The 12,869-nt window shown below is 49.4% G+C and overlaps 1 protein-coding gene across 2 annotated transcripts in view; it reads left to right on the top strand.

The window, feature by feature from the left end:
* Nucleotides 1-12,552, top strand: part of LOC105432955 (uncharacterized) — a 109,973-nt gene extending 97,421 nt beyond the window's left edge. Inside the window, exons 1-7 of one of the 2 annotated variants that reach the window (XM_089082562.1) lie at nucleotides 442-2,379; nucleotides 3,892-4,198; nucleotides 7,469-8,005; nucleotides 9,414-9,733; nucleotides 10,790-11,125; nucleotides 11,390-11,820; nucleotides 11,940-12,552. In XM_089082562.1, the coding sequence (XP_088938688.1) occupies nucleotides 1,859-2,379; nucleotides 3,892-4,198; nucleotides 7,469-8,005; nucleotides 9,414-9,733; nucleotides 10,790-11,125; nucleotides 11,390-11,820; nucleotides 11,940-12,193 (2,706 nt within the window). In that variant the 5' untranslated portion in view covers nucleotides 442-1,858 and the 3' untranslated portion in view covers nucleotides 12,194-12,552. Of the gene's footprint in view, nucleotides 1-441; nucleotides 2,380-3,891; nucleotides 4,199-7,468; nucleotides 8,006-9,413; nucleotides 9,734-10,789; nucleotides 11,126-11,389; nucleotides 11,821-11,939 lie in introns of those variants that run through there. The other variant, XM_089082563.1, reaches the window with a different exon arrangement.
* The last annotated feature ends 317 nt before the right edge of the window (nucleotides 12,553-12,869 follow it).

Raw genomic sequence — 12,869 nt, 5'->3', positions numbered from 1 at the left:
CCTTGTGCTTTCCGCGATCGCGTCGCACAAGTTTCCGCGATTGAAGTCGGACACGGGGAGACATCCGCCGCGACGTCGGTCCGCGGAGTTCCACGCTTTGAGCAGTGCGTCGAAAGACGGAGTGCTGTCGTTTCTGCGACAGTTCGCGAACGATCGTTGATCATTCCGTGCGATACTACGACTATCCGCGCACGCAAGTTTTTTTCGCGCATCTATGGATCAGGATTCTGAGACTTTGGAACGAGTTCGAGATCGCGTATCTCGATCGATTGACCGACCGACCGCCTTTGTACCGCGCGATAGGTGTCGCGTATTAAAACGTTAATCCGTGCTGTACTACCGGTTATACGTACAGATTGATCCTCATCCCTCCGACCTGCCCACCCTCTCTCCTCCCGACTCTCTCTCTCTCTCTCTCTCTCTCTCTCTCTCTCTCTCTCTCTCTCTCTCTCAGTTTCTCTCTTTCTCCTTCTTTCTCTGCCTTTATCTTTTACGATCCCTCCCTCTCGCGCTCCTCGCCTCCTACGGCGACCGCTTTCGCCGGAGCGCACTCGATCCTCTTCCTTTCCTTGTTCTCTCCCCGATCATCCCGTTCATTCCTCCGCGTTCCCTCTTCCTCCCGCGCTGCCGCCGTCTCTCCGTCGCCCTTATTGCCCAGGACCCGAGGTCGCGGTTTCGCTCGCGTTTCGCGAGCGCGCGTGCCAATCGAGAGATGGTGAACGGACGGCGCGATGAGCCCGAGCCCGCCGGTGGCGAGACGTTCGCGAGACGACGACAACGACGACGATACGGTGCCACGGCACCGCGCAATTGAGCCCTCCGCTCTTCTATCGAGCTCTCCGTTCTCTTTCGACCACGCTCTTTCGTCCGGCGTGAGGCGACTGGATCGCTCGCGTGACGCTTCTATTCCGCGAGCGGTCGTTTCTATTCCAGCGGGATATCTCGGCACCGCCAGACATCTTTGCTCGTTCCGCGGAACGGGCGGGCGGCTCCATCTCGCGAATTTTCTCATTTCCTCGCCACGTCTATCCCGCGAGGAGAATGACGCCCGCGAACGCGTCGGGTGTCGTCGACGTCTCGAGATAATGGAGAGAACTGCGACGGAAGTTTCGTCGGCGAACGAAACAGATCGGGGAGTCGCGATTGTTCCTGTGAGCGACTAAAGAGAGAATGCGTTCGAGGGAAGCGAGGAGGAAACCGGCGAGGAAAGTTAAAGTGACGGATATCGACGCCTTGGTGACCGATCAGTGCTTGTCGATCAGTTGAATTAACGTTCGGGGAAGAGGGTATTAATAAGAGATAAACTGGCGGTGGTATATCCTCCTTGCCACCTCTGAGAACACTTCGGAGATAGTGAGTAACATCGCAAAAACATCGCTCGCGAATGATAAACGTATCTTCGAGATACCTTCCAGGAAAGCCGGAAAGTCTGGCTCCAGACGCAATCAAGAGCGTATACCACGAAAGGCATTTAATACGCTTATACCCCGCAGAAGGGTTTCTAACCGGGGGGAGCAAAAACCTCGGTGTGTCTCGAGTGCCCCGAAGCGTCGCCTTATTGGCTTTTGCGAGAGAGGACGAGAGCGGCGGTGGTCGCGAAAAGGGACATAATATACCAAGGGGCGGGAGGGAAGAAAGGAAAGGACCCCGCCGGCGTTCCCTAGATTAGAAGGTCTCGGCCACGGCGATTATTACCATCGGGGCCGGGGATTACGCTGTGCGGCACACAGAGGAAGAGGAGGCTGCCGGTGGAAATCGATCTTAACGATCACCGTCCTCGTCGGTCGTCGGTCCGGATGTGGTTGCTGGATTCGCTCGTCCGTTCGCGTTCGCCGTTCCTCGTCGCGCAAGAAGAAGCATGTCGAGCTTGGCGCGGAGAAGACGCACGGCGGTGCTCGGCTCGAAGCGATGGTGGCAAGGCGGATGCTGGGCTACCAGGGGCCACCAGGAGGCGTACCTGCGCAAGCTCTACGGCAGGAAGAATAACCAGGATGCCAGGAGCAGCGGCCAGAACGACGAGGACACCGCGTCGCGTTCCGGCGGCATCGACGCGCCCTGGGCGACGCCCAGCGTTTACGATCTGCCGGCCACCACCGACGCCGAGCATCACTATCTCGACGCGTTTCTGAGAAATCGCGAGAATGGCGAGAACGACGACGTCAACGAGGACGTCGACGACGAATTCGCCGTGGTGGTCGGCTGTCCGGCTTTGGCGTCGCGCGCGAGCCCGACGGAGAAGTGCGTGGAGTTCCTGAAGGGTGCCCATCACGATGACGAGACCAGTTTCGGTCGCCGTGCCACGGGGGACGCGGAATGCGGCCGCGTAGCCGATTGCGGTTCGGTGCATTCGGGTTACGATGCGGCCGCCGGTTGTTCGGAGTAAGTTGCCGTTGTAACAGAGGATTGCTCTTTTCAACGTTTCTCACCACTCAGACGTAGAATTTATTTTACGACTTAAAACACGTTACGAAAATATGCCGTGTGCTGTGTGACAATATGGAACGTTTATTCTGAAATCTAAGTGAAGAAAGTCTGTGCTTGTTGAGAGTGGGAAGGCGGGGGGTGGGGGGGGGGATATGTGAAATATTCTTGTCACTTAATATCGTTGATCAATCTTTTTTAAATTATATTAATGAAAGTTTACATTAGGAACGTTTGGATAACTAAATTTTTCTTTAGTTTTAAATATATTTTTTAATTGATCTTAATATATTAAATTATCACAACCTGAATTGAGTCAGCATAGAATCATATTATGAAAAATAGAAAATGCAGTTATTCTGAATTTGAGTCGATATTACGTGATATTATGTGATGTATTGATGGCAATTAAATTCGATAATTAATTAAACCGGGGATTCATCGATGCAAGGAATGCATCAAGAAATAAATAAAATGTCACGTGGCTGGATTTTTATCCATTAATTTTTTTCTGCCTTATCTACTTTCACGTAGAGCTCATCTGGAGCGCAATTTCCCGTTGAATAGCTCGAGTGTCTTCGACACTGAAAAAAACAGTGCATCTTTGCACACAGCCTGCAGCGGAGCCTGTATTAATCATGAATCGTTTCTCGGTTGTAGAAGTCGTTCTCGCATGAATGTTTCGATAGCTTAGCGCTCGCTGATCCAGAACATGTAGAGCAACACGTGCGATTTCCTTGCACACGCTTGTGAAACGGAGAATTTTATATCGGAACGTATCGATTTATTCAAGCGAGTAACCAGGCGCTCTGCAGTTGGGCGATAATGATTCATCGCTCGTTCTATTTTGTACATCGCGTTCCGTTTCTCTCAAGTGTTCAAGTGTTCAAGTGTTCCTCTTACGTCTTAACGCGCGCAACGGTATTTATGACTCGAGCTCGAATTTCCAGATATTGTTGGATATATTTTGGGTCCGTAGTTCTACATTCCGGAATTCTAGGCTACCCTAAGCCAGGTAAATCTTACAGAATTTAGGTCTGTAATTGGATACCAGACTTTAATAATAGGAAGATCCTAAATTGTAGGTCTGTAATTTAATTCAAGGAAACGTGGAAGCACAATTGCGCGGCTCCTCAAGGATTACTCCCGTGAGAATCCTCTTGCACCTAGATCTTGAGATCTTGATAAACGCGCCATACATCGCAAGTTTATTGTATCTGATATACATTTTTTACACTCCTATTTCGCGTTAGGCAATTTGGCATTACAGTGAATTGTCCGATTAACTTAACACGTAATTACAACAGATAACGCAAATTAATCATCGTTTTTAGTACAATTTTCTATAAAAAAAAAAAATTTTTTTTAATCTTTATCATAAGTGTGATGTGGGAACTCAATTTGGAAAAATGTTAAGATAACAATCCTCTTTCTCGTTCTTATAAATATGTTTTTTTTTTTTTTTTACAGAAAAGTGTGCAGGAGCTGCAGGTGCCCGCGGGAGGAGCACCAGCGAGCTTCGACGGAGACGGGCGGTCCTTCGGGACTCGGCCTGGGCCCGGGCCCGCCGATGGCGATGGCCATGGCGTTCCCAAGCGGCGCCGGGGGCGCGCCTCACCAGGAGCCGTTCAAGAGCCCGGTGCAAGCCGCGCCGGCCGGCCTGGCGCTGCAGGAGGCTCTGATGCAGCATCACCAAAGGCACTCGCAGAGCGACGACGACAGCGGCTGCGCGCTCGAGGAGTACACGTGGGTGCCACCCGGTCTGAGGCCCGATCAGGTACAGATATTTATCTTACGTCGAGATAATAAAACTCCTTGGATATTAGAGAGTTGTCTGACGATAAATTCTCAACGATAAACACCGACCGAACGCGAATGCGTGCGGCGTTTCAAAAAATGCGAGAGAAAGTCGAGAATTGAAAGATAACGTGGCTGAGTAAACTGGGTAAATAGGGTGCGAAAATTTTTACGAGGTTTTATGTTAATCGAGTAACGCGCCGTTGAGACGCCGGGGAGGGGGGGGGGGGCGGGAGAAAAAGAGATGAAGACGGTGGCCTCTCAACCGTTCGTGTACGCGTGCAATGCGAGGGTGTTCCCGGCGATTCGTCTCGCCGGGGACCAGTGACCGCGACAGCGGTCCCTCAGATCACCGGGACGATTACCATCGTGAAACGACGACGGCACAGTGAGTCATCAGGCCGCGCGCCGGTGAAAGCTCTCGCTGGGTATAACGATGATAAAGCGTAATCGAGGGGTTCACCCGAAAAAGGGCATGAAAGAAGAGAATGTAGAAGATATAAAACGTATTAACTGTACGGTTGTATCCTCCGATCGTCCCTTTCCAAAGAGATTCCATTCTTAAAAAAAAAAACGCGCGTCTTTAAATCAGACCGTCGGATATATGTAATCTATCACGCATTTAAAAAAAGGTTCTTTTTTTTTATTTTTACTTCTTTCATTTTTCTTTTACGAATTATTAATCATCGACACATCGACGTCGTTCTTTTCTTTCTCATTCCTTTTTAATAAACGGAGAGAACAGTTTTACTGACGAATCTAAAAATTCGACCAGATACAGATCTGAAAATAATTTTGTTGGACCATTAGAATTATTATGTAGAACATTTCAACATGATATACTTGATATAATAATACTTGAAAAATATTTGATCTTCTGATTTGGCAACCAAACCAAACCCAATTGTCCAATGACAATTTTGAACGCTCAACAAAATTATTTTCAGCATCTGGCATTTGGCTGAATTTTATTAGATTTATTAGCAAAAATGCTTTATATCCTATATATCTGCAATTATACAAGTATCCTCTCGTACACTAGCGCATATTTTGCATTGCGCAACGTCAAGAACGAAGTCGTTTTATTTAATTAAACATACGGTGGCGGATACAATCGGATAAAGCTCGCCACGTTAGCCTCCTCCGCGCCGAAAGGGTCAGTGCTAGCCGCACTCGTCGTTCATTAATTGGTTTGAGAGCGAGCGTTTTGCGTCGGCACGGCGCGGAATAGAGATCTCTTTCTCCCTCTCGGCGATGCGTGCTGGCTTTTGCACGCCGCGCGCGAACATCGTCGTTTATTTCGCGACTCCGCGCGGCGCGGTGCGTGCAAATTCGCTTCTTCTTCTTCTTCTTCTTCTTCTTCTTCATCTTCATCTTCATCCTCCTCTCCTGTTCCTTCCTCTCCTCCATCTCCTTCTCCTTCCTCCCGCTTTTATTTCCCGCTTCCGCGCCCCGTCCCAGCGGCGTCCGTCCGCGCGTTTTCTTTACTCATTTTAAGTGTCATTACGTCTAACGCGCATTATATATTATGACTCGGCGTTCTCGGCAAGGGGACGGTAATCCCGCGCAACAAGCTTTTCGCGCTCTTAAGCCCACCCCCTCATCCCCTCATACGACGGTGGCGTCAATTCGCGTTTTCGTGCGAAGATCTCGAGTCTGCCTGAAAGCACAACAATTCGCACAGCAATTCGCCAAGATTTTGCGCCCTTAACGAGCGACAGCTCTTGAAAAGCTTTCAATACGTGCAATCTTTATGCCGATACCTTCTTATTAGAATCAACGTCGATAGTACCGTCGAGATTCACATTTCGTTTTCTAAAATCGAATTTTATGCTTAATTTTAATTTCAATATAATTTCTAAAATATTTTCTTGAAAATATGACACACTAATACGTTAATAATAATAATAATAATAATTTAGAGGAAAAATAAATACATAATTTCTTTTTACTTTTGTTAACTTATAGCTTGAAAATTAGCGGCTATCTCTCGATAGCCGAGTTTCCGATAACAGGAAAAGCACGTTTGTTATATTATTTTTTTATTAATTGATGGATAATTTTAATATTTTATATCGGAGAAACGAGATATCTCTCGGACGACACACGGACTTGGCAGAAACAAAAGGAGGTGTAAGACTCGCTAAGACACGTCAAGTGTTTAATGGCATGCGCGGGACCGGCGATGCGATTGCTACTCATAAACCGACGCAAGTCGTAACGCGGAGAAATTTACCGCTAGATTGTGCAGGAACTCGATTACGCGCAAATTCCAATGGCTATCGGGCCACGGTATGGGCGCGAGGTTTCGCTTTCCGCGGCGATATTCTCATGGAAATATACCCACGTTGACACGAAGCCCTTCGCGCAACGAGTTCCCCCCGTCGTAAGAATATACGCTCGAAATAAAACTGCGCGTGCATTTTTATCCCCGCCGTGCCTTCCCTACTCCCTTTATCGTCGGTCCCGCCGTGGCACAGGTTTCCGTCCCGGTAGTATAAACGCACACGTCAGTGTTTTCCTTCGAGACTCGTCTCTTCGGTATGTTGACAGTGCCTATCCCGATACTTATCTAAATTTGCGACGGTCAGGGCGAGTCTCAACGACCATCGGTTAACGTCAGCTGCGGTTGACACTAAAATTCTTTCCCCCCCCCCTCCCCCGGTCTATACATATATATATATTACATCCGGTCTTTATAAAGGGATAAAAAGTCAGCTGAACTATTAATCGGAGTCAGTTGCATTAGTTTCAGTTACGCAGTTGCGTATGTATATTTTACTGGTCAGCGATTTTTTTTTTACACATGAGACATAGACAAACGGTTTGCACATTCTCCTATTCAGGCTACAACTTCTTGTTTGTTTAACGAATTAATATCTCGCGGATTAATCTCGTGTCAAAGTGTAATTTTTTTACGGAACACTCGTACAAGCATTTTGCGCGACACAACACGCGTGTCGGTACTCCGCGAGCCGTTAAGAAGAGACCTCGCGATGGAGCGTGCCTCGAATACGGCCAAGTCCCACGCTCGACGTAAAGTAACTATAGGTCGTCGCCTCGTGCAATTTTCAGGACAGGCTCGCATTATCGTTCGCACGTGGCCCGCCTCAACGTTAGCGTTTACGGTATCCGAGAGGCGCGCGCTATCCGCCCCCGCCGCGCCGTCCCGTCCCGTCCCGTCCCGTCTCTCCGCCACCGCCTCCTCGCTCGAGACTCAATCCGCGTGGTGGTCTTCTGTTTTTCGCAGGTGCACCTGTACTTCAGCGCGCTGCCGGAGGACAAGATCCCGTACGCGGGTAGCGCCGGCGAGCGGGAGCGGGTGAAGCAGCTGCTGCAGCAGCTACCGCCGCACGACAACGAGGCGCGTTACTGCAGCGGCCTGACCGAGGAGGAGAAGCGCGAGCTACGCGTGTTCGCGGCGCAGCGGAAGCGCGAGGCCCTCGGCCGCGGGCACGCGAGCCAGCTCGAGCGGCCGCACGGCGCCGGATGCCGCGAGTGCGGCCGCGCGATCGCGGCCGGCGAGATGGCCGTGGCGGCGAGCCGCGCGGGCCCGACCGCTCTCTGGCACCCCGCCTGCTTCGTCTGCTGCGTCTGCCGCCAGCTGCTGGTGGACCTGATCTACTTCTGGCGGGACGGCAGGCTCTACTGCGGCCGCCACCACGCCGAGACCCTCAAGCCCCGCTGCTGCGCCTGCGACGAGATCATCCTCGCCGACGAGTGCACCGAGGCCGAGGGCAGGGCCTGGCACATGCGCCACTTTGCTTGCCTCGAGTGCGACCGGCAGGTAGGAAACGCCGCGGGCGTCAATGCGACGGCAATGATGATGAATTATTTTTTTTATTTTCCGATCACCCATTTCTTTTTAAGACGGGGGATGGTTTGTGAAAAAGGATGGACTAATGTTGCAATATAAGGAGTGAGTTTTCTTCAGTGATGGAGAGGAATTTTTGTAATTTTCAAGGCTGCAAGATTGCTCTATATATCCACGTCATTAATATCCATGTCATTAACGGGCGATAGATGAAGATATTCGCGTGTCAGGATTGTGGGAGCATGCGGTATAACGGCGCGCGCGATGCAGCTTCTCTCTCCCTGTATGGAGACTGGTCATGGCCGGCGATGATGGGAATCGGGTTTATAAATATATAAATGTAGAATACCGGACTTTTCATGGGACGATTCTCCGCGGCGAATCGCCTCGACGTAACGGTACCCGCGCCACATCGGAAACGCGCGCCGACGAGAGTTAATGATTACGTCGCTATCAAATTTACAGCTGCGTAGCAATTCATAATCCCGCGCCAGCTGACTCTATCTCGAGATACGTCTTCCGAGTTAGATAGCGCCGAGAGGAGCACAGAAGCGGCGCTCGCTTTCCGGCCCGCTCGCACCACGGCTGTGTTAGCTTCGGGTGTGAACTTGTAAACGCATTCATCACGCGCCGCGGAAACCTGGGAAAAATTCAGGGCCGGGGCAGGGGAGAGCCTTTATTTAAATTTACTCGACGCAATTTACTAAGTGATGATATAAGAGTTATTCTCTCCGGTCGAGAGAGAACGCGGGATATAACGCGGTGGTATCTATATCGCGAGAAGCGAGAGCTCTAAGAGCCGTACGTTTTATCAGATCGACGTCGTATGTAGAACGCATGCACCAGTGAATAACCGGTCACCGGTGTAGCACTATTATCACCGAAGCTATGCTTACTTCTTCGCGTTGAGATAAGACAACTATGTTTCCGCTGCGACTCGAGGGATTCGCTACCGTTTTTCTATACGACATATTTCACTACATTTCTTGCAGCCAGCCAATTTCGACCGGGGCTCTTTTCATTTTTAAAGCCTGCGAGACTTTAAATTCGAGCCTCCTCCCCGATTTCTGAAAGAGTGAAATGTGATAGACTTTGTACATAAATTACGTTTTTATTTATAAAAAAAATTTATGTATTTTATTTCTTAAGATAGCTCCGGATCAAGCTGGCAAGGTTGACGGACAATTACGAGCGGACGCGAAAGAGTACAGCGAATCCTTTCCCTTCGGCATTGACTCGAGAATTCGGAATTGGTTCGCGTTCGTGTTAATGTGGTCTACTTTCTTCAAATCCGGCTCGTTTGTTCGCGCTCGCCGCTTGGTCCGGCTCCACCTTCCGTGGACCGCTCGTAAATTCACGCGCATCCTCCTCTGCTCCGCAGCTCGGCGGCCAGCGGTACGTGATGAGGGAGGGCCGGCCGTACTGTCTCAGGTGCTTCGACGCCTCCTTCGCCGAGTACTGCGACAGCTGCGGCGAGCCGATCGGCGTCGACCAGGGCCAAATGTCGCACGAGGGTCAGCACTGGCACGCGACCGAGGCCTGCTTCTGCTGCGCCACTTGCCGCACCTCCCTCCTGGGCCGGCCGTTCTTGCCGCGACGTGGTGCCATTTACTGCAGCATAGCGTGCAGCAAGGGGGAACCGCCGACGACACCGAGCGACTCCTCCGCCGGGCCGCCGCCACCCCCGCCGTCCTTCCTCAGGTACCTCACCGAGTGCGCTCCGCGCGGTCTCTCCCGCATACCGCCTCGCCTCCCCCGGGACCGGGGTCACAGGGGTTGCCTTCATTGTCCTGCCTTCGACTACGGGGGCTCGTGCGCGCGCGTGCGGATCCGCGTACGCAAAAATTATAGCCGTACGTCCCGCGTTTACGCACAAGCCCGCGAGCTGTACGCCGCCCCCGAGTCCTCGCGAGAGAGTAGCGGAGTTGCACGCCGAGAAATTATTACGACGGTGATAAATTATACTAATGTAGCCGGTTTCACCGCCTAACTTGTTTCACTTTGGAAGCAGAACTAGATGGGAACGGGAGAATCACTGAGATTAAAGTTTCTCTCACATTTAGTGAAACCGTTTTGATATTACGTTCCGTACGACACTAAGATTATCGACAGATGAAGTCGACAGATGAAGAAATAATCGTCAATTCGTATATTTATGAGTGTTTTTGATTTGCGTTTAAAACGTTTCGATTTTATTATGCAGGTGGCAAAAAATTATTCAAGTTTATACAGATCGTGGCTTGGGTGTACGTACATATTTTATAGATAATATTCGAGCATATATTATCGTCCATGAAATCGGCAAAGCGTTAAGTCATGTGCTTAAAAATATGTTAATGCGTCACCTATAGATTGGCACTTTTCGTGGTTGAATGTAAATGTGGCTTATATACATAACGACCTTGTTTCGGAGGTGTGCACAAGGAGGGCCGAATGTCGCGCGTTTAAATTTTATTACGCTTCTAATTGTCACGGATTTTTAGCATGCCGCAAAGGTGGGCATAATTTCAGTCCAAAATGAGAAATAATTAACAGAACTCTTTAAGATAGTTGCTCAATTATATGAACGATAAAACGAGATAAAAACCGTTCTAATTACTCTAAATTATAATTAATTAAAACATGGGGTCATATTTATTCAGTATAATTAAATATCTTTAATATAAAGATCGAAATCGTTGTTCGAATATTATATATTAAGTATATACTATATACTTCTTTTAACGAATTATAAAAAATGTTATATTTTATTCTTAGGAACAATAGGAGGCAGACGATGGCCACGAGCGAGGGTTCGTCTAGTCCACCTCCACCACCGCCACCTCCACTTCCTCCAGGCTCGAGACATACCCTCGGATCTCCTAGAAATTCACCTCGAATGACCAGGAGACATCAACAAGTTTCCGCTTCGTTGGCAACGACACCAACTCAAAGCATTCAGAATACTCTGAGCCCCGAGTTCGGCGCGGAAGGACTTCCTTCCAGCGGTTCCAGACCCAGCGGTCTTGACAGGGTACTTTTGGAGCGAAATCTCGAAAGACTGCTGCAGGAGCGAGGCACTCATCCTGATGAAAACTGCGGCGAGTTGGGAAGGTACGATACTTTTCTTTGCATTACAAAAGTTTACATAGTTGTCAGCGATTTAAGTCTAAATTCTATTATTTATTTTTTTAAGTAAAATAAGTCTTTGAATCATAATCTAAAACTTTTTTAAATACTCAAAAAATATGTAATAAAGGTACTTGCACAAAAAGAAAATATATGTATCAAATATATATCTTGAAATTTGTATTTATATAATAAATAGAGCATTTCCCATTTTTACAAATGCGTTAATGTTGACAATTGCATTTGCAGATTGATGCAAGCACGGGATCGTGAACCTCTTAGATGTATCCAGAATTGTACACCTTCCCACGCGTCGAGCATGCCGGAACTGCCACCCCCGCGGCCGTCGTCGGGAGCGTCGGTATTGATATCGACATCGACCGCTGGCGCGGCGTCCGCCGGCCCACTGGCGCAGGAGCCGGCGACGTCGCCGGCCAATTCCGGAATCGGGGTTGGAGCCAGCCAGACAGATCCACCGACGCCAACGTCGCGACGCGTGCGATTCCAGGGGGATCTAGATGTCAACGATCACGGCGCGACGTCGCGCATCCCTCTCTCGCCGACGAACGACCGGAACTCGTCGTCATCTCCCTCGCCACCGCCGACATCGTTATCGAGAACAATCGTGTCTCGATCGAGAAGTTTGCAGCCTGACGAGGTCGCCAGTACGTCAACTTGGGGTATGTAAAGTATTATAAAATTCGGAAAAATATTTGAGGGAGTTCTAACTCAGTTCATATTTTTATTTTTAAATGTAGAGAGAAGTAGTATTTTCACTAATTGAAGCATATTTTTGTAGGAACGGCGGGTACGTCCAGGTCGAGAATGCATGGTGAGGATGACGATGCCGAGAGCTGTTGCTCGACGTGCAGCTCGTCTAGCAGCTCGGACGAGGCCGCGGCTTACGCGCTACCACCACGACGAGCTTACGGCGGCGTCCGGATCTCTTACGTGCCGAATGATGCGGTAGCATGCGCGCGGAAACGCGCGCCCGCATCCTCATCGTCGTCGAATCAGGCCCAGAGGGACGCTGAAAAGTGCGTCATATCTTGATGACTTCTTCAGCACTCTATGAGTTTCGACGTCGTTCTGTCGTCATGATGAATTAGAGGAAAAACGACGTTCGAAAAAGAGTTCCTACGAAGTGGACGCACTTTTCGATAATCCTTCGAAGCGTCATCGACGCCTGCGGCATTGCAGCACGTCTCGCATGCACGCATGCACGCGAGGCGTACGGACACATACGGCATACATGTGAAAATAATACTCATTTTATTTCTGTAAATATTGCGAGCTCTCTTCCGGGACACGCGATCGCCGCGCACCGTCACCGTTCCAGCGGGGGCGCGAGCCCGTCCCTCTATTTTTAATACCCCATTAATGTATTTGATAATAATAACGATGATAATAATCCCGTGTGTGTTTTCTTTCTGTCACCGACACTTTTACCCGCTGCGAAAGTACGATGAAAGCTGCGCTGTAATAGATCACTCTTTCCCCGCAGCTGCCTATTCGCGTGCGGAATCGAAGCTGTTGGAGCGTGAGTACACCTAATTATGCCGCATTATCCTTTCGCGGCGTGTTTGATTGTTTATCGTTTGCTTATGCGATAATGAATCTGTCGTTAAGGATCATTTCCTCAGACGGTGAAAATCCCAAGGCAACGCGATCGTTGCGAATGATAAACGCGAAATGCTCACTGCACAACTTATCTCGGTAAAAAATGTTT

The sequence above is a fragment of the Pogonomyrmex barbatus genome, unplaced genomic scaffold (assembly GCF_055798465.1).
Source record: "Pogonomyrmex barbatus isolate J1 unplaced genomic scaffold, ASM5579846v1 scaffold6, whole genome shotgun sequence".
NCBI classification, from domain to species: domain Eukaryota; kingdom Metazoa; phylum Arthropoda; class Insecta; order Hymenoptera; family Formicidae; genus Pogonomyrmex; species Pogonomyrmex barbatus.
The sequence above is the reverse complement of the archived record's forward strand: the minus strand, read 5'-3'. Positions and strand labels throughout refer to the sequence as shown.